The sequence below is a fragment of the Sciurus vulgaris genome, assembly GCF_902686455.1.
Source record: "Sciurus vulgaris genome assembly, chromosome: 8".
In the NCBI taxonomy this organism is placed as follows: domain Eukaryota; kingdom Metazoa; phylum Chordata; class Mammalia; order Rodentia; family Sciuridae; genus Sciurus; species Sciurus vulgaris.
Genome location: NC_136468.1, coordinates 146,641,591 through 146,666,739, shown reverse-complemented (window position 1 = coordinate 146,666,739; position 25,149 = coordinate 146,641,591). Strand labels below are relative to the sequence as shown.

Genomic DNA, 25,149 nt, shown 5'->3' with positions numbered 1-25,149 from the left:
TTTCCCTGCGGTGTTAGGGATCAAACCTAGGGTCTTGCACATGCTAGGCAAGTACTCTACCACTGACCTATACCCCCAGCTTATATTAAGTTTAATTTTGAGAAAGGGTCTCACTAAGTTGCCTAGACTGGCCTTGAACTTGCAATCCACCTACCTTAGCCTCCCAAGTATCTGAGATAAAGTCATGCAGCACTGCATGCTAGTGAATAATCTTTTCTTCTAAGTATATCCCAAATATCCCAAGGGACATACATGTGCCCTGCAACCCTATGGCTAGACCACACAGAGAATTCAGGTGCATCTGAAGCAAAGTCCATGCACTCTTTCCTGCCCTCCAAGGTCAACCACATGCATAGAGGGACAGTGATTTACATTTGCTGCTGTACTACTATGGATGACAACCAAGTCAATCAACCAGCTCTCCAAAAATCACACAGGCTGGCATTGGGATCCTAGCTGCTTCAGAGGAGGGCACTGATGTGAGTGGTCATAAAACCCCGTCCAGTCATCACAGTCAAAGGCAGTGCTGCGTGACAAAATGGCTTTTATTTCCAGTCCTCGGATCCATCCCAAATGAGCTTTTTTTTTTTTTTTTTAAGACTGTGACACAATTCTCATGATGGGAGGAGGGGGAGTGAATTTTCTCATGTATTATGCACAGTTATTAAAGGAGGTTTCTGATTAATAAGCAAGGCAGGTGGACAGAGGAATGGGCTAGAACTTCTTTCACTGCCCTCTGCTGGACAGAAGCAGCAAAGCCGGTCGAGTGTTTTCCTTCAAGGGCTTGCAGGACCTGCCTGGCTGGGTTTAACACAGAAAGAGGGGAACCCAGGCATGGTCTTCTCTGGGCTCCAACCTCCGACTAATTGAGTCGACTGCATCACCAATGGCCGATCTACTGTGTTTTTATGCACCGCTGGGTGAAGATGACAAATTGCATCTCTCTCACCATTTCCTGGTACCAAAGGGTATTTTAAAATCAGATTGCACAGTTTCTCTAACCATACGGGCAGGTCCTTGCATTGGGCACTTCCTCCATGCTTCTGGGAACTTCTCTAGCACACTAACGGTGGCTGTCACTTACTTAGGGGCACCTCCAGGTTAAGCAGCATGCAGAGTTCTACACACTTGTCTCATGAAATCCTCATAAAATAACAGAGAGAGAGAGCGTGCTATTGTGCCCTTTTTATAGATGGAGAAATGTATGTTTCACAAGGTTGAGTTTCTTGCTCTAGGTCACCCATCCAGGAAAGTGAACCCTGTTCTAGCTGAGGCTTTAGATCATCTGTGAGTCCCCCGAGCCTCTCAAAAGGAAGTTAGCGAATTCCATAAAGTTCCAATGCATTTGATCGTCACATAACACGTAAATGTCATTTTTCAACCAGATAGAAATGAGAAAGCTCTTTGAGTTATTTTTTTTTAAATGTAAAGTATGTAAAATTTGGGGTGCAAAACAAGTCTAATTAGCACCAAAGAAAAAAATCAGTTACTTTTTGTTTCACCAACATAAAGGGATTTTTTAAACATAACACATGCCTGTGATCTTAAAAAATCCAATTAGTACAAATGGGACTATAAAAAGAAGTAAATCCACCTCCACCCTTGGTTCTTGTTCTCATTTCTTTTCCTCAGAGGCAACCAATGTTCTCAGTTAATTATGAGTCTCCCCAGAAATATTCTATGCATATACTAAACATGTGTTCAGAAAGGGTTCTAAAGTATTTTTACAATCATCTATAGCTGCTTTTCAACTAGGTTAATTACCCATCAACTGTGGTGAGCACGGTGATGCCCTCCCTTTGCAGATGAACCAGTTTACAGGGCTTGATATAGGGAAAGCCAAAGAGGGTGGAGGAAGACTCCGGGGGGCGGTGAACATCCCACACAACCAGCTTCCCTTCCATTGTCGCCGAGAGTACTTGTGTTAAATTCAAGTGAAAGACGGACTGGCTAAATTTTCCCACAAGCTTGTTGAATGTCTGTGTTTCAAAAGACAAGCTATGAGTTATTATTGGTAATAAATATAAAATGAAGCATTTATCAACTTAACATTTTATAATATTATACTGAAATAAAGTGAGAAAAAAAAGGGGAAAGCAAAGAATCGCTAAAGGCCTCCTCCCATGGTTCTTGCTATGGTCCTGACAGTTCTGAACCTCTTAAGAGTTACTAAGAGCAAATTAAGAGTTAAGTACTATGTTCAATTAAACTGCTTGTTTAAAGCAAATGGAAGAGTGGTTAATCACTGTTTATACCAGGTCAAATTCTCTTACAGAAGTTTCAGAAGCTGATAAAGAAACTGTTGTCTGTCAAGAGCAAAGGCATCCTCTGGTTGTAAAATATAAAATAATTACCCCAGTCTCCTTTGATCATAAGATATTTTTCCATCAGTAGAAATTATTTAAATACTTATATAGAAATGCCCTGAATAAGACTCCTTATTAAATTTGTGCTACAAAATAAGGCACTAGGCTATCTTTCTTAGGCAATGTCTTAGAGATGAAGTATAGAAAGAATACAGAACAATGATAAAGACTCTTAGAGAATGTTCATGGAATGAATGAAACTCAGCAACGTGATACAGCAAGTCTGCTGCCTGGTTCTCTAATTATGCCAAGAAGATCATGATTCACATGACACACACTTTCCCAGTTGCAAGTCAAACCAGGCAGTGTTCTGCCTTCTTCTTCTGTTTTAGTTGTCACTGAACTTTTCTTTTCTTTTCCTTTCCTTTCTTTCTTCCTTTCTCCCTTTCTCTCATCTTTCTTTTCTTTCTTTTTTTCTTTCCTTCTCTCTCTCTCTCTCTCTCTTTCTTTCTTTCCTTCCAGTGTTGAGAATTGAACCCCATGCCTCACACACATTAGGCAAGTGCACTGCTACTGAGTTACGACCCCAGCCCAGGGTTCTGCTTTCTTATTTCCATTCTCATACATATAAACGAGTGTTCTTTCCATGGTCTATTTAGTGCTGTGTTGCACACAGTTTTTTAGTGCTTTTTGTTATTGGTGATTTCAGTTTAAACCAGCCCTCGAACTTAATGCTGAAGTACTATCTAGTGTTCCTGAGTGCAAGTAGGCTGTGATGTGCCCTACGGAGGAAATGCGTGTCAGATGAGCTACATTCAGGCATGAGAGGTTGTAGTGCTATTCATCATGAGCCCTGTGTTAACAAACCAGTGTTATGTATTAATGGTGTCTTGAAGCAGAAACATACATAAAATAACATTGAGTGTTGAAGATGTGACCAGAGGTTCACAGGAACCTACTGTATTTCCCCTGGGGGTGATGGTTCACTATTCACTAATTCAGTTTTGCAGAGACTTTATAGAAATAGCTACCTTGATTAATGAGAGCTGACTACCTTTTATACTTTCATTTCTGGAAAACAAGTTTGCATATAGAATAATCTTTCCTTGTGTCCATTCGTTTTATCTTTATTTTTTTTTTCTTTTGGCATATCATCTTTAAAAATAAATTTTTACAAATCATACTAAGAAAAAATGGAAGCAAAAAATCATCATAAAGTGTTCACGGAGGGCAGATCACACGGACATCAAAGGCAGGAAGTGCTATAGTAGACAGAAGCCAAGTTCCAGCTTGATTGCAGTGGCTTGAAGTAAGAAGATGAGATGAAACACTTTCTCTACATCAGCTCTTAAATAGCTGAATACCCTTTTTAAAAAATTATTCTAAAACTGAGCAGTTTCATAAGGGATCTACTTATGTTCAACTACTCCATTATTTTAATTAATTCTCATTCTTTGTCAATATGCACATAAATATTACAAAATCCATTACTTTTTTGGATATTTTTTCATAATAAGTTTTTCATCATGGCATTTTATTTTTAACAATATTTCCATATTTTCAACAGACAATTTGATATGGGTGAAGGACCCAAGTAAAACTTTTCTAATTATTTCCCAGTGGTTTAATATTAAGACATTCAAAGCATGTCCCCAAACAACTAAGCTTGCACATACCCAATATTCTCCACAAAACTGGATGTATAAAACCGTAATAGGCATACTCACTTTTTCTGTTAAAAGTGGGGCACTGTGAACAAGTATATTTTTCTCTTCACACTGATAAGCAAAGGAAAAAAATAATCACTACCAAGAAGTGGGGGGAGGGGGAGAGAGAGAGAGAGAGAGAGAGAGAGAGAGAGAGAGAGAGAGAGAGAGAGAGAGTCCTGATTTCCAAAAGAGGAACTACATAATAGCAAAATCAAACAAACACATCTAAACAGGGTCACAGATTTGCAAGTTCTACAGCTAAAAGAACCTGCCATCTTGGGGAACATCTAAAAACATTCTCAAAGAAAAGCGAAGACACAGAGAATGCCAGAGTGACACAGGCTTTAAATGGTGGTTAATAAGAATTTTAATTCTGCATTAATAACCCTTTAAAGCTAAAATAAACAGCTGAAGTAATGAATATTACTGACAATTAACAAGTCAATGAGCTTTTGTTTTGCATTTTTTAAATTGAGGTAAAATGCACTTAACATGAAATTAACTGCTAACTATTTTAAAGTGTATAAGTCAGTGGTATTTATTATATTTAAAGTGCTGTGCAACTACCACTATCATATTTTCTTTTTTTCTCACTGTCACATATTCATCACCCCAAAAAGACCACATGAACCCCCCCACCAGCCCCTGATAACCACCAACACCGTCTCTGTCTATGGATTTGCCTATCCCAGCATTCCATATAAATGGAATCAGACAACGTGTAACTTTTTGTATTTGGCTTCTTCCATTTAGCAAAATGTTTTTGATGTTCATTCACATCATAGCAAGTAGCAGCACTTCATTTGATAGACAGTATTCCATTGTATGAATCTGCCTCGTTGTTTAGCTATTCAGCAGTTGATTGGCAGTTGATGAACTCATGGCTTGGTCTGACCTTCTGGCGATGGTGAAGCGTGCTGCTCCAGTGACTATTTCTGTAGAACTGTCTGTCTGAATGCCTGGCTTCAATTCTTTCAGGCATAAACCTTGGAATTGCTGAGTCCTACGATAGTTCTACGTTGAACTTTGTGTGTATGGTGCTGAGACTTGAACCCAGTGTCTTGCATACACTACACACTACGCAGGGGCTCTGAGCCGCATCCCCAGCCCCCACTTTCTTTTCTTTCTTTCTTTTTTTTTTTTTAACATTTTTAGTTGTCGGTGGATCTTTATTTATTTATTTATTTTATATGTGGTGCTAAGAATCGAACCCCCTGCCTCCCACATGCTAGGGAAGCGCTGTACCACTGAGCCACAACCCAAGCCTCCCAGGCCCACTTTAACTTTGTTCTTTAATATCATTCTTTTTTCCTGTGTTGCTTTACATGCTACTTATCTGTTTCTTAATTCCTTTCTGAAGGGAATAAAATCCATGATCTCAAAATATACTTTTAGACCTGTAACTATATTCAAATAAATATTTGCTTCATTACTTTAAAAAAATTAAAAGAAATTTAATTATCTGCTTCTGACTTAATATGCTCATTTCCAATGAAACTAAAACAAATACTATAATCAAATCAACTTTTTTTTTTTTTTTTTTTGCAGTGCTGGGGATTGAACCCAGGGCCTTGTGCTTACAAGGCAAGCATTCTACCAATGGAGCTATATCCCCAGCCCTTAAATCAACATTTTGATAAGTTCATTACTCCCTAAATAGATGCTATATTGTTATATTACCAAAACGTCCATATTCAAAGACTAAACATAAACTTGTACCCACATTTAAAACAAATCAAAAATTTTTACTTACCCATGAATAATATATTGCCTGTGTTTTACTATTGCTCACCAATTCTTTATTATTTGTTGGATTAAAAGTAAGGTAGTTCTGAAATATAAAGTATGAAAATATATTACATGATAAATTTTGTTTCTCTCTGGTTTATTTGAATGTTAAATAATACACACACACACACACACACACGCGCACACACACATATGTATATATATGGGTACCAAGAATTGAACTCAGGGGCGCTTAACCACTAAGCCACATCCCCAGCCCTTTTTGTATTTTATTAGAGACAGGGTCTCACTGAGTTGCTTAGGTCCTCGCTAAGTTGCTGAGGCTGGCTTTGAACTCATGAGCCTCCTGCCTCTGCCTCCCAACCCCCTGGGATTACAGGCATGTGCCACTGCATCCAGCTAAATAATAATTTTAATTAAAATAAATAACCAAGAAGGGATATAAAACAGAAGACATGGCATGTGGTAAGCAATAAGAATATCATTTACATGTTGGTTATTAAGGAAAGTACTATCAAGTATGTTCATTTTCAAGTCTTACTTATTACAATCCATAAACTAGAACAAGTGAAGGAAAGTAAGCCAATATTCGAAATACCCTTTTTTGGTACAGGGAATCGAACCCAGGGACTCATACATGCCGAGCACACGTTCTGCCACTGAGTTATATTCCCCAGTCCCTCTCCAATGACCTTTATTCTGTGTCCTTGTGGACAAAGACTTCTACTTACACATTTCTAAAATTGACAGGGCCACAAGAGATCTTGGAACGAAAGCAAGACATTGGAAGAGGGGTCTGACTCCTGCCAAGATTGTGTATGGCTTGAGTTGCTGGCTCCCTTCCCCGAAATCACCTCTGCAGAAACTACAGAAGTGAGGGGAACACTGAAGGCAGAAACAACAACAATAACAGAGGGAGACATTCCCGGGGAGCCAGGAGGCATGTGTCTAGAAATGTGCACGGGAGGTGGGCAGCTGCAGCCAGAGATCATGGACAACAGGGGCAGCGCCGAGGCAGGGGAAGCGGTCTGTGATCCAGTCCATTCATTCCCACCTCAGCTTCTAGCTCCTTCCCTTTCGACTGCTTGCCGAGTCCCACAGGAAAGTAACCTCCCCAGGCCAGAAGCCCGGGGAGTGAGGACCTGATAAAAGCACGTGCAGGGACCAGAACTTACAAAGACTGACTACTTCCCCAAGTGCCTGTAGGAAGCAGAAGTAAGTCTGTGTGGGTGTGGCAGCCACACCTGTAACCCCAGCAACTTGGAAGGCTTAGGCAGGAGGATCACAAACAAGTTCAAGGCCAGCCTGAGCAACTTAGCAAGACCCCATCTCAAAAATAAAAAATAAAAAGGGCTGGAGATGAGGCTCAGCCAGTGGTAGAACACTTGCCTCACCCGTGTGAAGCCCCTCGGTTTAATCCCCAGTCCTGCCAGGAAAAGAAAGTTTTCTCTGAAGGAAGTCGCCATCCCAAGTCTCACATTATTTCTATACTTTTTATAACACAACATTGAGAAGTCAATGAAAAATTACCCGACATGTGAAAGAAGCGTATGCAAATGACTGAAAACCATCGGGGTAAAGCAAGCAGCAGAAAGAAGCCACAGGAGTCCAGGTGTTGGATTAGCAGCCACAGATCGACAACTGTGATTAATATGCTCAAGAAAGCAGAGGATAAGAGATTCTCAGTAGAGAGTTCTATTTTAAAAAAAGAAGCAAATGGAAATTTAAGATCTGAAAAAAGAAAGATTAAAAAACTCAAAAGATGTTTTAAAAGAAAATTAGATATAGCCAAAGAAATGATTAGCCAGTAGAAAAGGAAGATAAATTACAGTAGAAAACATCCAGACTAGAGCACAAAGAAACCAAAGGACAGAAAAACAGAAGAGAGAACAAAAGACCAATGGACACAATAAAAATGATCCAAACGTATGTGATTAAGAGTCCCAGAAGAAGACTGTGGTAGAAGGAATGTTTAAAGAAACTATAACTGAGAATTCTCCTAAACTGAGAAAAGACAGAGCATCCCAGGTTCAAGAAACCCCCAAAAAAATAAGCTTTAAAAAAATCAGCAACATATCCACATACATACAGACACATCATTGAAAAATTGCTGAAAACCAAGAGAAAATTCTAAAAAAGCAACCAGGTAACTTTTAAAATACAGATTGACGGTTGATTTCTCAACAGAAATGGAAGAAGTCAGAAGACAATGGAGTCATATCTTCAATGTGCTGAAAGAAAATAGAATTCTATGCCTAGGAAAATATCCTTCAAAAATAAAGACAATTTTTGGGTGTGGTGGCATGTGCCTGTAATCCCAGTAGCTTGCAGGCAGAGGCAGGAGGATGGCAGGTTCAAAGCCAGCCTCAGCAATTTAGTGAGGCCCTAAACAACTCAGTGAGACCTTGTCTCAAAATAAAAAATACAAAAGGGCTGAGGATGTAGCTTAGTAGTACAGTGCCCTTGGTTCAATCTCTGAAAGAAAGAAGGAAGAGAAGGAAGAGAAAGGAAGGAAGGAAGGAAGGAAGGAAGGAAGGAAGGAAGGAAGGAAGGAAGGAAGGAAGGAAGGAAGGAAGGAAGGAAGGAAGGAAGGAAGAGAAGGAAGAGAAAGGAAGGAAGGAAGGAAGGAAGGAAGGAAGGAAGGAAAGAAAACTGCCATGAGAAAGGAAAGCATACATTTATACAAGGCCTTGTACATGGACATTCATAGCAGCTTTGTTTTTAATAGCCACAACCCAAATGTCCATCAACAGTGGATAAACTGTAACATAACCATCTAATGCACTACTATTCAGCAATAAAGAGGAATAAACTCTTGATGCACAGAACAAAATGATTCAGTTAAAAAAGTCAAAGCCCTCAGCCAACAACAACAAAAAAGTCCATTTATATAAAATTCTAGAAAATGCAAATTAATAAGCACTAATAATGAGGAGAACAGGGGTTGGAAGATGGGAGGGCGGATCAGACCATACCTTGAAGGCCACAATAGGTGTTTTGATTTTATTTTAAGGACAACGAGAACACACAGAAGGGTTTAAGTAAGGGAGACACGCAATGCTTTACTCATTTAAAGAACATCATGTGACCGCAGTGGGAGGGAAGTGTTCAGGATGGGGCCGGAGTGAGCTCAGACCCTGGGGAAGGAGCTCTTGTCAGGAGTGGAGGCGACACAGCCTAGAAGGGAGAGCAGGAGAGATGCAGGGCAGAGGAACAGCCTCAGGGCTTCTTGGGGATGGATGAGAATACCCAAGAAAGTGGAGGAAGGAGAGGAAGAGGAGGAGAAGGACCAAGAGGAGGAGGAGGAGGAGGACCAGGAGAAGAGAAAGAGGAAGAATTAAACAGACGAAGAAGCAAAGGAGGAGGAGGGGAGAGAGGATGGCTTAGAACCAAATCTGAGGAACACCAATATTTACAATGTGTGCAAATGAAAGAAAAAGAATCCACAAAGGAGCCACAGAGAGATGGGCCTGTGTAAGCCCCGGGATGAAGTAACTGCTGATGAGATGAAGGGTAAAACGATTTAACGTAGCCATCTGATTGGGCATGCCAGCCACCACAATAAGCACGGTTTTGGTGGAGCCACGGGGTGGGAAAGAGTGGAAGAGGGACGGAAGGAAGCAAGATGCCCATCGTCAGAAGGAGGCGTGAGTTGGGGTACCCTCCGAGCAACGAACGCTACGCAACAGGGAAATCAGAGCATCAGAGCTGGAGAATGAACACGGGTGAGTCCCAGAAGCGATGCTAAGCAGGTGAAGCGGTGAAATACACTTCAAATATATCCAGGTCAAAAGCAGGTCAAACAAAATAAGACGGAATTGAGGGATACATAAATAGAGAAAAATAGAAGGAAAGCAAGGGAACGAACAACACAAAGTTTGAGATAGTGGTTCACCTCAGGCAGAAAAGAAAGCAAATGAGATTGGGGACAGGGAACAGAGAAGGACACAGTGACACAAGCTTGTAATGCCAGCTCCTCAGGAGGCCTTTCAGAAGGATCAAAAGTTTGAGGCCATCTGGGTACACAGGTACATTTTGTTTTCTCCTTTAAAATGTACACATTTTGCATACATGCTTTATTTAACCATAAAAATATAAAGATATCAAATATTTCTTGCAAAAAAAAGGAGAGATGAAGAAGTAGAAGAAATAGGTGTAGACAATTATTATCATTATTATTATTATTTTTTGGTACCAGGGATTGAATCCCGGGGTGCTTAACCACTGAGCCACCTCCTCAGCCCTATTCTGTATTTTATTTAGAGACAGGGTCTCGCTGAGTTGCTTAGGGCTGGCTAAGTTGCTTAGGCTGGCTTTGAACTCGTGATCCTCCTGCCCCAGTCTCCCGGGCCGCTGGGATTACAGGTGTGGGCCACCGTGCCCAGCTAGACAACTCTTGTAGAAGTTTTATTGTAAAGAGAAGCAGAGGAAATAGCTGGAAGGAGCTGGGGGGCCAACAGGAGCTCTCTGAAGACAGGTGATAGACAGCATGTCTATGCCGATGGGGATGCAGGTGCAGGAGAGGCAGAGTTGACAGCAGCAGAGGAGCAGGTGGAAGGGAATGGGGGGATCTAGCATGCTGCCCCCATGGCAGTTAGAGGGTGAAGAAGATGGTGAGGTGGGAAGCAGGTAGCCTGGTCACCAGATCAGCCAGCCAGTGCTGAGAGCTATTTTGCTCTTAATGGCTGAGTTCAAGGTCATATGAATCAGCTCTCTGGGCAGCTCTCTCCAGCCACATCCCTTGCTCAGCTAGTATACCATGAAGGTGGAATTTATTGGGGAAGAGGGGTAATGAGCTGTCCAACAGAACTTTCTCCAAGATGGAACTGTTCTGTGTGATCTGTGCTGCCAGATATAGAATCCAGCAGCCACATGTGAGGGCTTCAAAGGTGGCTAGAGAAACTGAGGAACCAATCTGAAGTTCTTTTTCATTATCATCAATTTAAATTTAAATGGTGCATTCGGCAAAGTCACAGGATGCAAAGTTCCCCCACATTTCTGTATACAAGGAACAAATGATCTGAAAAGGGAGTTAAGAAAACAATTCCAATTATAAGAGCATCAAAAAAATATCAAATACACAGGGATAAATTTAATCTGGGATGTGGAAGATTTGTACAAAGGAAACTATAGAACACTGCTGAAAAAAATTAAAGAAGATATAAATAAACACAAGGCATCTGGTACTCAAGGACTGGAAAATAATATTATTAAGATGATACCAGCACCCAGGGTGACCCGCAGACTCAGTGCAGTTTGTACAGAGCCCTGAAGGCACTTTCTGCAGAAACAGGAAAATCCACGCTAAGTCACCACGTAGGCCTGACTGTGCATTAGTACAACTTTAAGAAGTAAGGGCAAAGAGAGAATCAGAGCACAGGACTGCATAAAGACTCTTTTTAGGTTTTAGATCCTGTGAGCCAGGAAGGTGCCTGGCACAGGGCACATCCTCAACAGATGTATAATGAATGAAGGATGCAAGGAACATTGTGACAACATGGCAGACAGCGGTGACACAGGAAAGCAAGAGACCCTACAGAAGTGCTGTAGGTGACCCTGGCAAGTCACCTCACGTAAACGGAGAAGAACAATGATAACTTCTCTACCTACTTCATGAGCTGGTGACAAGGCTAGAAGCAGTAAGGAGCATGCATCTAGAACAGGCAGGTCTGCTAGCTGGGTGACTTCAGACAGCGTATTTAATAATTACCAGTAGTCCACAGATGTTAATATCTCCTTGCTAGCATATGTGCCTGGGTTATGTGAGCTAATGTAAGTAAAGAATTTAGCAAAATCTGGCACGTAATAAGTGCTTGAACTGTATTAGCTTTTATTAGCAAAGATGAACAAGGCCTGGGATACGAAAGTGTTTTTAAAAGCGTTTCTGCACCACAGCAAAACTCCACTAAAGCCAAAGGCGGGATCTGACCCGCTTCGGTGTAATGTCAGGCTGAGGTTTGCAGGACCAGACAGGCCTCACCTGGAAACCATAGTCCTTGGGGAGATTGAGGCTGCACGCAGGCGTCTCCACTGCCAAAGTCCACTTCCAGATGCACACTTTCTACAAAGGAGAGCACAGCGAGAGGCCTCTGAGGGCTGCTGCAGAGAGTTACTGCTCTTGTGGTGACACTGTAACTTCAGGCAAGTAAGCAAAGGACCACAAGCCAAGCCACAAGCAGGGAGGTGCCAACTCTGCTCGGTGGAGTCTGGTCATCTCCTGGGAACACTTCGGATGCCAGCTGGCTGGAGCAGAGCTGACTGTGGGAACACCTGACAGGTTGAACAGTTTGCTGAGGCCGGCCCAGAGGGTCCTTTACCTGGACTTCAGCGTCTGAGATGGTTGCCAGATACTTGGCGTCACGGGTCATGGCTATGGCCCTAATGCCGTTACCTTCTGGACAGCTGTCAAATATGGTGTGCACAGGAATCCTGCAAAACAGGACGGGGGGGACAGCACCCGTGAGGCCTCTGCACCCCACCTCAGCTCAAACCTTCCAAACACATAACAAAATGTGGTCAAGTTGCAGCAGGATATTTATGTCTAATTGATTGATTCATTATTATTCACTAATCACATTTATCTGTATCTAGTTAATTTATTTATTGCTGCTCACTATTCCAGAAGGGGAGTGAAGCCCTGATGCAGGCTATGTAGGCAAAACAAAAAACATGCTGCTAGGGAAAGAGGTCAGACTTAAAGGCCACACATTTTGTGATTCCATTGACATGAAATGTCCAGAACAGGCAAATCCAGAGACAGAGCAGATTGTGGTTGCCAGAGGCCGGAGAGGGGATGGGGGGCTTCTACTACTGGGTACAGAGTCTCCTTTTGGGAGGATGAGAATGTTTTGGAACTAGACAGTTTTGGCTGCACAACATTGCAAATGTACCAAATGCCCAACCACCTGCACACACCCAAATGGACAATTGTGTATTTTGTGAACTTGCCTGAATAACAACCAAAGGCCTAACGGGGACGGGCGTAAGAATACTGTGGGGAAGAGCTCTCCTCCAAGCTCCAGGCCCATCACCTGTCCCTGGGTGCCCACTCAGCGCAAGGCACTTCGCCAGGCATGAAGAAGGCAAATATGAAAACCACGACCAAGAGGAGGCCCGGCTCAGGAAAACCGGTGCCCTTCTGCTCCAGGAGTATGAGGGAGCTCGCCCTTCCCGGGAGCCACGGAGCTGTGGCTCTGTGTTTTAAGTGCGGCCCAGCAGTTGTGCTCCTGCAACTTTCCTAGAGAAATTAGAGTAAAATTAAACAAACAAAAGATATGTGCTCATGGTGATGCTGTGTTAACAGCAAAGTACAACACACACTTCCGTTAAAACAAGGATCATTTCAAACTATCGTGGCAAAGCCAGACAGTGGGAAACTCGGCTGCCACAGATCTAAGAAAACCTGTGGGAAGAACACAGTGTCCTGACACGCACTCGTGCCTGGTCATGGGTGTGAGCACATCCATGTGTCTAGAGAAAGGCCTGCAGGGCTGGCTGGAAATGGGGTCTGGCCCAGGGGGGACTTTCCTCTTCTACTTGCACACTTCTGTACACGTCACTGTGATGTCTGTGCAGTGGAGTTGGAGACTTGACATGGGCAGAATTTAAGCAGGTGACATCGACACACCTAAGACAGACGAAGAACGCATGAAACCCCAGCAGCAGTGGGGGAGTGGGTTGTAACGTGGGCTAGGGTTTCTACTTCGAGGGAAGAGAGGGCGGCAGTGAGATGGAAGCCAGGCAGGTGATGCCCACTTGTGCCACCTTGGAGTCCTTTTGACTGTGAATTTAAACGGGCCCAGGCATGTCACATTGGTGCCCCAACTGGTGTCCATGTCTCAACTGAGGGCTACTCACATTCTGTCATTTCAGCAACTTCTTTCTTTTTTATTTTTTTGTGGTGCTGGGGATTTGAACCCAGGGCCTTGTGCTTAGCAAGGCAAGCACTCTATCAACTGAGCTATATCCCCAACTCTCATTTCAGCAACTTCATCCTACTGAGAAGAGGCCCCCAAATTCACTTGCAAGGCAACCTCGAATTTTTGGGAATGACACAGTGGTGTTCTCAGTGGGAATGCATCTCATCTCTGAAGACATTTGGAGAGAAGATGAAGTTGGTCAGACTCATAAGAAAATTTGTTCTTTGATTTTTTTTAGGAATACATAATGTTTAAGAGAATTTGACATATCAGAGTTTCTCACAGATTAGGTTTGATTCTAATTTAAAACATGTAGTGGATTTAGACTTGTGATTTCAAACTGCAATCCTATTATGTTTGTACAATGTTACGACACTTAAGACGACTTAAGATTTGCCATATTTGTGACTAAATTTATTAGATTTCTAAGAATCACTTAAGTACCAGTGAAGAATTTGTTAGACTACTAAAAAACTTAAACAAAAAACTGAATATATTAAATTTATAAATGCAGTTTAAAATGTTTAAAAAGAGCTAATAATCAAATTTGTGAAGCCAAACATTAATCCAAGCTTCCTCAAAGGTGATTACAAAAATATGCTAGATTTATAAATGAGTAAGACTCTTAAGTTGAACAAAACGCTTAAGGAAGAGCTATGGTTTGTAATCTGTCACTTTAATACAGTGGATATTAATTCTAAAGCCAAAACATTCTCTGAATAATCTTTTCTGGGTCCCAAAACCACCATTTGGGAGATGGCAAAACTCGAATCCACGTTACATTTGAATTGTTAATCACAGATAAGCTTTATTTCTGATCTAGAAAAAGAAGTCGCGGGCTGGGGATTTAGCTCAGTTGGTAGAGGGCTTGCCTTGCAAGCACAAGGCCCTGGGTTCAATCCCCAGCACCGCAAAAAAAAAAAAAAAAAAAAAGAAGTCGCTCCCCTCAAGATGCTGCACCTAGCGGGGAGACAGCCTCTTAATGAGTAAAGTGGACAACAGGTCAGCACTGCTCATAGCAGGTGAGCTCTGTCGGGGGGAAGAGGCACCACTGAAGGGCCTCTGTGCAGGGTTTGCGGATGTCCTGTTGCGTGGCATGGCGACTTTCCCTCATGGTCAAGTGGGAAAGAGTACTAGGACTGCTATCCGTCAGGGAAGACTTTAGTTTTCAATTGAAGTGGATTAAAAGAATTAGTTTTTCATCAAAATACGTTAAGACTAGCTTATCAAAATCAACTGATGAGCCAGGTACAGTGGTGCACACCTGCAATCCCAGCTACTGGGGAGGCTAAGGCAGGAGGATCATAAGTTCAAGGCCAGCCTCAAGACCGTGTCTCAAAATAAAAAATACAAGAAAGAAAGGGGGTATGGATATAGTTCAGTGGCAGAGTATCTCTGGATTCAACACCCAGTACCACAAAAAGAAAGAAAAAAAGAAAAATCAAAATGTGGTTTATCCATATAATGGAATGCTGATTCAGTCGTCAAAAGGAACGAAGCATTGACACACGATATGACACAGATGGACCTTGAAAACCTGCTCCATGAAAGAAGCCAGACACAAAAGGCCATATATTGCTTGATTTCCTGAATGTCCAGAGTAGACACATCTACAAAGGCAGAAAGGCGGGGCCTGGGGAAGATAGCATGGGGAGTTCATGAGGCCAGAGTTTCTATTTGGGTGATAAAATGTCACTCAATTTTTGAAAATAGTGGTGAAGATTGCACATTGTGGTTATAATTGATATTCTTGAATTATACATTTTTAAATGGTTAAAGTGGTAGATTTTAAGTTGTATACACTTTGCCACAATAAAATAAGATTGGCATCCTATAATAAGATCTGTGTTACAGAGAAAGAGCCAAAGAGTGAACTGGTGGCAAGGAGATCACACGGGGGGAGGGGAGGGAGGGAGAGGAGGGGAGGAGAAGCAGGGGGAGGTGGCCCAGGTTGTGTGGGAGGGAGGGTTCAGCAGGAGATACCCGTGGGACATCAGGGGGACGTGGGACGTCCAGCAGCTTCCTCTTCAGGAAGAAGAGGAACACTGAGAGTCGAGATCATGACTCTTCTACCTGGGGAACAAGGGCACTGGTGGCCTCCACATCATGAGTCATGTTCAAGGGATGGCCAGGAAGGGGAGTCTGAGAAGAGACTAGAAAGAAGAGCCATAGCATAGATGGGAACCAGTGGGGTGTGGTCTCCACAGAAAATGCAAAGTTGGATGTCACCGAGAACCAGGTAAGGTTAGGGTGGGGACCGGGTGACGTGGCCTATGGAGATCTCCAGGAAGCCGGGGGACCCACCCTCCAGGATGTTAACAGAACTTCTGCCCGATCTCAGTCATCTGGACCCTCGCCACACCCAAGCAGGGCCCATGATCCTGCTGGAGCATCTAGAGCTGCTGTCTGCCTCCAGGCCAGGGGCTAAGACAGAAAACCCACCCATGAGCATCTATCACGGGCCAGGTACAGGTTCACCTGATGTTGACAACAATCCTGCGAAAGTCGCCTGAACCATGTCCCCGCAAATTCCTGCCCACCCAGAACCTCCGGATGCGACTCACTGGGAAACGGTCTTTGCAGATGTCGTTAGTTAAGATGAAGTCACACTGGATGAGGAAGGCCCGAGACCCGGGGTGGGCCCCACAGAGGAGAAGACGGAGAGACACGGGGAGAAACGCCCCGTGAAGATGGAGGCCGAGGCTGGAGGGCTGTGTCCCCAAGCCAAGGAGCGCAAGGGGAGCCACGAGCAGGGGAGCCGGGGAGGGGCCCCAGCAGGAATCGACCTGCTGACACCCTGACTTTGGACTTTTGCCTTCCAGGACCGTGAGAGAGTAAAGCTTTGCTATTTTAAGCCACCTAACTTGTGGTCATTTGTTGCAGCAGCCTGAAGAAGTCAAACAGTAGGTATTATCCTCATTTTTTCCACAAATGAGGAAAGTCACTAGGCGTCTTTAGGCCTCCAAGCCTCACAGCTAGCACACAACAGGCCTGGGATGGAAGCCGCTGGCCCCAGAGCCTGCACGCTCCTTCCTCCCGGCTCTGCGGCTTAATGTCACTTGGGAGTCCACTGAGCCCTGCCCTCTCCTTCCCATCCTTCCGGCGTGTAGGCGTCACCACACGCTGATCCACTTCAGGCTCGAGCTATTTTGCTCTCTGTAACTCCAGGGCTCTTTTGGGCAACATCTACTGTGTTCCCAGCCATCACAGCAAGCTGCACGCGCATTTCCAGATTCCCAGTCCCAGTCCCAGATAAGCCAGCCTCCTGCTTGGCAGCCGTTGCTCCAAGTGACACGCTCAGCCTGACCACCCCCAGCTGCCCAGGCAGCTTCTTGCCTAGTGTTTCCCAAACTACCTGTGGTGAAGGACTCTTTCTAAATTTGTCACTCCACTGCAGACAAATGCTTTCCTAAAGTAAAATCACTGTGGCGGGCGAGGTCAGGCGGCCAGCGAGTTCCCAGAAGCTTCCTCTCACTTTCTCTGCTTCCTGTTCAACACGGGCCAGCTCGGCCTGTGCACTGCACATTGAGCAGCGCTGCGCTGGCCCCAGAAGTCCCTTAGTTCCTTGGCTCATGCACTAGAAGAAAGGGGGCCACGAACGCTGAGCTTCACGGTTGGGAGGAAGGGCACGGAAGGATGGCCTCCTTGATTCCTGGAGAACTCCCTTCCAGTGTCGCCAGTAGGAGTACAGGAGGGGCATGACCTGCCAAGCAACCACAGAGGGTGCAGATCCCCACTGCCTGGGCCCAGGCTCCCGAACCTGAGGGTCTGGACTTGCTGACCCCTGTCAACACCCTGGGCTGGTCTCTGCGACACTGCACAGAAAGGACTCCCTGTCCACACAGGGGAAGAAGCCACTGCAGTTCCCGTCTCAGATGCCAGAGTGGCTCAAAGCCTCCTACCGTGAGGAGAACGTGAGACCGTTCCAGGGGAGGGCTCCCTACAAAAGCCCTGGTCCCTCACAACTGTGAGGTCATCCCAAACCAGGGAAGGCTGGGCATGCCACAGCCCAGAGGAGCCCAGGGGGCACGACAAGTACATCTAAGTGGTGACCTGGCTGGGATCCTGAAACAGAAAAGGGACATTAGGATGAAACTAAGGACATCTAAATAAACTCCAGATGCAAACAACAACAGTGCTATCAACACTGGCTCCTTACCTGTAACCACGCACTATGCTGACATCAGATGTAAACAAAAGAGGAAACCGGCCAGGGGTACACGGGAACTCTCTTTACTATCAATCTAAAACTGCCCTAAAAAACCGGAAGTTCATCATTTTAAAGGAAGGTTGTGATCTGGGCAAGCTGTTAGGCTGCAGAGGAAAGCCTGGGCGGGCAGACACACCCAGCGGAGCAGAGTCAAGCACAGCCAGCGAGCCTGCCCACAGCAGGGAGGCCAGGCAGCAAGAGACACGGTGGGAAGCACCTGTGGGGACCACTTAGGACTTCCCAGGAAGGCTGGTAGAGGCTTGCCTAGCAAGTGTGAGGCCCTGGGTTCCATCCCCAGTACTGAAAAAACCTTTTTTCCCCACAGAAGAGGTAGCCGGACCAGTGACTAGAAACCTGTCTTGAAAGCAGCGCTGTTCACTGTAAGTGACAGATTTGGCTTCTGCGTGCTGGGATACTCCCTGCCCAGCCTAAGTTTCTGGGCCCCAGTGTTCCTTGCAGCGGCAGCGGGTGTACAGAAATTGGGGAAGCAGTCACGACCCGCACCTACCCTGTGAAGGAGTCCCATATGATTATCAGGCAGTCTGGCCCTTTGTCCGCTGTGGCGATCCACCGCCGGTCTTCACTGACGCAGAGGCAGGAGATGACGTTGGGGTGGCCCTGTGGAAATGAGGGGAAGCTGCTGTGACACACCCAGGACGGCCGGGCCTCAGTCGCCTCAGGGAAGACTGGGGACCTGCAGAGAGGTCCCAGCTCCTTCTAGGCTCCTCTGGGCAGAGCTTCTCCCCTGGGCCTCCATCTCCTGGTGGGTGTGTCTCAGAATCTCTCTCCTCAGAACACCTGAAGGACAAGCCACCCTCCCCACAGGACTAGCTGCTCCCCGAGGGTCGAGGGTCGAGGCCCTGCTCAACCCCCACCCAGGCTGTGGCCCTCCCACCCACCCGAGGGATTCCCCGCAGCCCACCTCCTGGGACCACAGTTCCATTTCAGGTCACCAAGCACCTCTGGAGCAAAACGACCCTCCTGGTCTCTCCCACGCCCTGGGATGGCTCCCAGGAAACACGGGAATGCCCCAGTGGGCAGCACTCTGCTGGGCAAGGCCCGGTTCTCTCCCGCCCTCGCTCAGCACCAGCCACGCTGGCCTTCCTTCTTGAGCCTCACACAGGGCCTGAATGCGTGGAGCTCCCGCGCTTTGGAAAGTTCTTCCCCTCAAACATCCCTGTTGGCTCACCTCATCCCTCAGGTCTCAGCAGAAGCAGACTTTCTAAGTCCCTGCCCACCCAACCCAGAGGAAGGGGTGCCTGTAATCCCAGCATTGAGCCTGAGGCAGGATCTTAGCAAGGCCCTCGGAAACTTGGTGAGACCCTGTCTCAAGAAAAATAAAAAGGACTGGGGATGTGGCTCCGTGGTAAAGAGCCCCTGGTCCAATCTCCAACGCCAAAAAATAAACATTAAAAATAATAAAAATTTTAACATTAAAAAAGGATTGGGAATATAGCTCTGGGAAAGTGCCCCAGGTAATCCCTAGTACCAAAAATAAGTCAGTAAATAATACAATGAAATAAAATAAAAAAGGGCTGAGGATGCAACTCAGTGGTGAGCACCCCTGGGTTCAATCTCTAGCACTAAAAAAATTGAAGTAAATCTCTCTCACCCTGATTTTTCCTGGCCCATTTCACACTGTTACAATCTGTGACCATACTGTCATGTGTTCAATATGTGTTGGATGTCTCTTTGTGCTAGCCTGCACGCTCACTAGGACAGGGATAGGACAGTAGGTGTACTGCCTTGCTCATGACCACAGACCCAGAATCAGAAAGACAGTGGTATTGATAAATATTTGTGGTATAAATGAATGGTCAAGGCTGTCCCCGGCCACTGACCCAGGTGAGACTGGACTCCTGCAGGGCACATGGCCTCCATTCCATCTGAGCCTGTCTACAAGATCCCCTTCCCTGCACCTGCGCGCTCCACCAGGCCCCAAGGCAGCTGCGTGCTGATTTGTGGTGTGTCTCTGCATTTCCAGAAAGGAGAGTCCTTGAGCTGCACACGCATCTTGGACTCCTGGCTCAATGCTGAGCATTGCCCAGGCTCTTGGTAAGTACTTTGTGAAGTTTCTGAAACAGGTATTGACTAAGGAGGGTCCTATACATGTCAGTGAAAAGATAACGTGGACTGTTCACCAGGTCACCCAGTGGCACATCAGACACCAAGAATCAGGGCAGTCAGGTAGATGAATGAGGACAATGAAAGGGGTCAGAAGTGAGGAACGGAGGAAGCAAAGTGGTGTGAGGAAGATGGACACTCAGGAGGCAGGCGGGGTGAACTAAGAAAGCTGCTGAAGGGAGGGAGGGAGGGACAGGAGGCCCACTGACCTCCTCAATATGTCAGGTCGGGAGAACTCCAGCCACTGTTTACCAGTGCACTCTTGGGCAACTCACATAAACCATTCTGAGCCTCAGTTTCTTTTTCTGTAAAAGGGGTATGCTAATACCCAGTTCTCAGCATGGTTATGAGGATCCAAGCTCAATGGACACTAGAAAGAAGTCTAAGCACTCATTGGGCATGACTCCTGGTGAACAGATGTCCTTGTGCTTCACTGTGGTTCTGTGGAGACGTCATGATCTACATTGTCCACATTTTTGTGGAAGTTTAAAAAAAAAACAGATGTTTTAAATTCTTGCAAGGATAAAATTAATATCCACTGCTATTTGTCAACTGCTGCTGATTAGAATCATAGAGGCAATGAGCAAAAACATGTGTTTCTAAAAGTAGGATTTGCTGTAGTTCAAAGGAGAAGCAGGGACGTATGACAACGATACGCTGCAGTCAGCCTGAAAGTTCACAGCAAATGGCTACCTGCAACTCAGTGCCTCTCTGCCAGCAGGAAGGCGCCCACTTACCTGCAGGTGGTGCTGGCTGTTCTTGAAGAGGTTATAGATGACTGCGGTGTGAGCACACACGTACAGAAGGACTCTCTGGGTCTTGTCACGAATGTAGAAGACAGGGAGGGAGCTGTTCCATCCAAACGACCAGGTCAAGGTCTGGAAGACAAACGCAAAGCCAGCAGGACACTAGCGTGCTGAGCCCAGATCCGGCTCCTGACCAGTGCCCGGAGGAGAACTTCACAGCAGCAGAACCACAAAGAAAAATCACTTTAAGAAAGTTCTTAGCAGTGAGCCGGGTATGTGGCACAGGTCAGCAGTCCCAGCTACTCGTGAGGCTGAGGCAGGAACGATCGCGGGAGTCCAGAATTTCGAGGCTAGCCTGGATGACAGCAAGACTACCATCTCAAGAAAGAAAAAAGAAAAAAAGTCTCAACAACGTGCTATGATGAAGTTTTGAAGAGATGACACTAAGTGAGAGAAACCTCACAAAAGGCCACGTATTTAGATGGGCAGGTGGCTGAGGTAGGAAGATCACAAGTTCAAAGCCAGCCTCGGCAACTTAGCGAGACCCTGTCTCAAAATAAAAAGTAAAAAGGGCTGGGGATGTAGCTCAGTGGTTAAGCGTGCCTGGGTTCAATCCCTGGTACCCACCACCCCAAAAAATTAAGAAAAGGGACATGGCTTCTGAGAGAGAGCCTTCAATGCACACCCGTGGTGGATAGAGGTGCGCGGGGCGCAGAAACTGCTACAAGATAAAAGTGGGTGAAGTTGAGAAAGGCAAGAAGGTGCTTGCTCAGAAGCGTGCCCAGGGTCACACCATGGGAAAGGGTGGTCAGTGCAAGATGGGACCAAACCTCCATGGACTGCTTGAGCGGAAGGCAGGTCGGGCCCTGGACTCTCCAATAGGAATGTAGGTGTTGCCTGGAGTGTTTGGAGAATACCAAAAGGTTCCTCCCGGAACTAAACCATCTTTGCTGGTATTAAGAAGGGAGAGAGGGCAGATTCAATAGCTCACCCAGAAAAGCTGCCAGTGAGGAGCAGCCACAGAGCTCACTGCAGGACCTTCGCTGATGCGTCTTCTCGCACCATCATTTGATCGATGGCAGACCCCGGAATTCGATCAGGAAGAGCTGGTAGAATTTTCTTTTTAGTTGTAAATGGACACAATACCTTTATTTCATTTATTTATTTGTGTGCAGTGCTGAGGGTCGAACCCAGTGCCTCGCGTGTGTGAGGGAAGCGATCACTCTACCACTGAGCCACGACCCCAGCCCTGGCAGAATATTTTTGTTGGATAGTCCTGGTTCAAACAAAATTGACTTGTAGTTAAATGGATATGATTTTTTTAAAAAGTCTTGATAGTAATCCCAATTTAGTAAGTACAATCACCATTTTTCCTTTCCAAAGATATGGTTGGAATTGAGTAGTAATGTCCAACCTTTCGCAGAGATGGTGAAGGTTATCTAAAGCCTACTGGAGATTGGTTTTGTACCTAGATTACGTGACTTGTTATGTGAACAGGTTTAAATTCTGGAGGAGATCCCTTCACTGTCTCCGAGCCTAGCAAGACTCACGTGCGGTGCGTTTCAATTTGTTGTTCCTCAGCCTGTTAAGTGTCATGGCTGACGACCAGGAAGCAGTCTGGTCTACTTTATATTTTTGTTGACTAGGCCCATTAGGAATTAGAATTCCTCATATCTACAATGCTGCCTTTTACTTATGTGTAATATCAAATAAAGAATATGTAACACATTTTTGCAAGTTCTGATGTTTTAAAGTCAGCATGATACAACAGCAAGCTGGATTTTACTTTTGAATTCTTTACTTTCTGTATCAGACTAAGTTAAAATGCAGGGTTGTCTTTAAACAGCTATTCAAAACACACAAAACTGCAGAACGACTGTGTGTGTGTCATTGGGTATGGGGCTTTTGCCAAGTCATTAGAAGGATTAAAGTAGAAGAGATATCCCACCAGCATAAATTTGCAAATTATGTGATCATAAGACTTAAGGCAATTAAAAACAAAAAAATTTAAAATAGAGTTATCACACCAGGAATGGTGGCACAGGCTGAAATCACAGTTACTCAGAGGGGTGAAGCAGGAGCATCACAAGTTCAGGGCCAGCCTGGGGAACTTTGCAAGACCTTGCCTCAAAATAAGAAAGAAAAAGCAGGACGGAATAGGTGAAGGGGCAGTGACGAGGGATGTGGCTCAGAGGTAGAGTGACCCTGGGTTCAATCCACAGTGATGGAAAAAATTATAATTTGATCCAGCAACTAAACTTATGAGTATAAATCCAAAACAGTTCAAAGGAAGGACTCAGAAGATATCTGTATACTCGTGTCCATAGCAGTACTATCTACAAGAGCAAAAAGGCAGAAGCAACCCCAGTGTCCACTGATGAATGAATGGATGAACAGACAGAAGTCTTTCCATACAGTGGAATATTATTCAGCCCTTAAAAGGAAGAAAGTTCTGACACAGGCTACAACATGGGTGAACCTTGAAAACATTATGTGAAGTGATAAAGGTAGTCACCAGAGGACAAGCACGTCTATGCAGATCCCTGGTTGTCAAATTCACACAAGGAGAATGGCAGGCACCAGTGGCTCAGGGGAGGAAAGGACGGAGAGTTTTGGTTTAATGGGTGCAGAGTTTCAGTTTTGCAAATTTGAATGAAAATGTTGTGGGATGGATCTGGCGGCGGGGGGTGCCCAGCACTGTGAATGTCCTGAACACTGTAGAACTGTATGCTCAAAATGTTTAAGGTGGGCAATTACATGACATGCATTTTTAAAAATTTAACAAAATATTTAAAAGTAAATTTTATGACATTAAAAAAGAAAAGAGCCGGGTGCGGTGGTTCATGCCTGTTATCCCAGTGGCTCAGGAGGCTAAAGCCTCAAGACGCAGACCTCACCAACACACAATGAGCAGTTAACATGGTGAGGGGCTGGGTTCAATCCCCAGCACCAGAAAAAAAAAAAAAAAATGGTGAAATTTCATTTACTTCCTGAAAGCACAGAGAACCGACAGGTGATAATAAAACCAATAAGTAACTTTACAAAAAAGGCAAGTGTTCAACCTAAGTATTTGGTTCTTATATATCATTGTTCCTGGAAGGATAAAAGATAAAAAGACAAAATTCCCCTAGATGAATTAAAAGTTCCACATTGCTAGGAATAAATCAAAAACAAAAATTTCATTAAGTAAAAAATTATAGGTACTAAAATCTATTACTTTTTTTTTTGGCATCAGAGTTTGAAACCAGGGGTGGTTTAACCCCTGAGTCACATCCCCAGCCCTTTTTATTTTTTATTTTGAGACAGGGTCTTGCTAAGTTGCTTAAGGCCTCACCAAGTTGCTGAGGTGCTGACTTTGAACTTGCGATCCTCCTGCCTCGGCTTCTGGTGCAGGAATTAGAGGCGTGCGCCACCATGCCCAGCTAAATAAATATATTACTTTTAATAGTAGCTTTTTAATTATAATTTTATGTTTAAAGTCTACTGCTTTTAATTCAATGATAGCTTATTTTTGTAGTAATCTTGTGTGTATCCATACGAATTGTGGTGCCTTCATATAATGGGCTATTATACAGTGATGAAAAGGAATGGCCACCAAGCCGCAAGACATGGCAAACCCTTCCGTGCATAGTGCTACATGGAAGTAGCCAGGCTGAAAAGGCTCCAGATATTCAGGAAAAGGCAACACTATGGCGACAGGGCTCAGCGGGAGGAAGGAGGGGAACATAGAGATTCTGAGGGCAGTGACTCTCTTCTGAAAGATCCTGAAATGGTGGATACACATCATTCCATGCTTGTCAAAGGCCACGGAACGTACAGCACAGAGTGACCCCCTTATGGGAACTAAGGACTACATAAACAATAATTCATCAGTGTTGGCTCACAAATGTACCACTCTTGCAAGGTTTAAAGAAAGGGTGACCTGGGGAAGAGGGAGGTGCAAGGGACTCTCTGTACTTTGGACTCAATTTTTCAATAAGTTTAAAACTGTTCAAAAAATAGACTATTAAAAATTAACCGATACTGTACCCAGGACAGACTAGAGGGAGGCTGCGTTCCTTGTCGCTCCGTAACTCCGGTTTCAAGTAAACGATATCTGTTTCTTGGACCCCCAGACCAACTGACTGCGCCCTATCACCGGGACCCCAGACCAACTGCACCCCGCCTCCAGGACCTCCAGCTGACCATGTCCATACCCTGAGCTGCAGCTCCCCATTTGCCAACACATTTTGAAGCCAGAGCTGCCATCTTGGATAATCCTGGAAGCCGGACCTCCAGTCTTTAGGTGGGGCATATCCCATCCTGAGATGCCTGCTGGAGGCTTGAAGCTCAATGTCGGGTACTTCTGATGCATCAGGCTACTGAACACTGGGAGGTTTCATTAGT

At 44.8% G+C, this 25,149-nt stretch overlaps 1 protein-coding gene across 3 annotated transcripts in view; it reads right to left on the bottom strand.

The window, feature by feature from the left end:
* CFAP251 (cilia and flagella associated protein 251) overlaps positions 1-25,149 on the bottom strand; it is a 73,338-nt gene that overhangs the window by 34,832 nt on the left and 13,357 nt on the right. For all 3 annotated transcript variants that reach the window (XM_079151015.1, XM_079151016.1, XM_079151017.1), the window contains exons 4-10: positions 20,755-20,895; positions 18,402-18,511; positions 12,082-12,193; positions 11,745-11,825; positions 5,769-5,846; positions 4,034-4,084; positions 1,765-1,979 (exon numbers count right to left, since the gene is read on the bottom strand). In XM_079151015.1, coding sequence (XP_079007141.1) covers positions 1,765-1,979; positions 4,034-4,084; positions 5,769-5,846; positions 11,745-11,825; positions 12,082-12,193; positions 18,402-18,511; positions 20,755-20,895 — 788 coding nt within the window. The remainder of the gene's footprint in view (positions 1-1,764; positions 1,980-4,033; positions 4,085-5,768; positions 5,847-11,744; positions 11,826-12,081; positions 12,194-18,401; positions 18,512-20,754; positions 20,896-25,149) is intronic.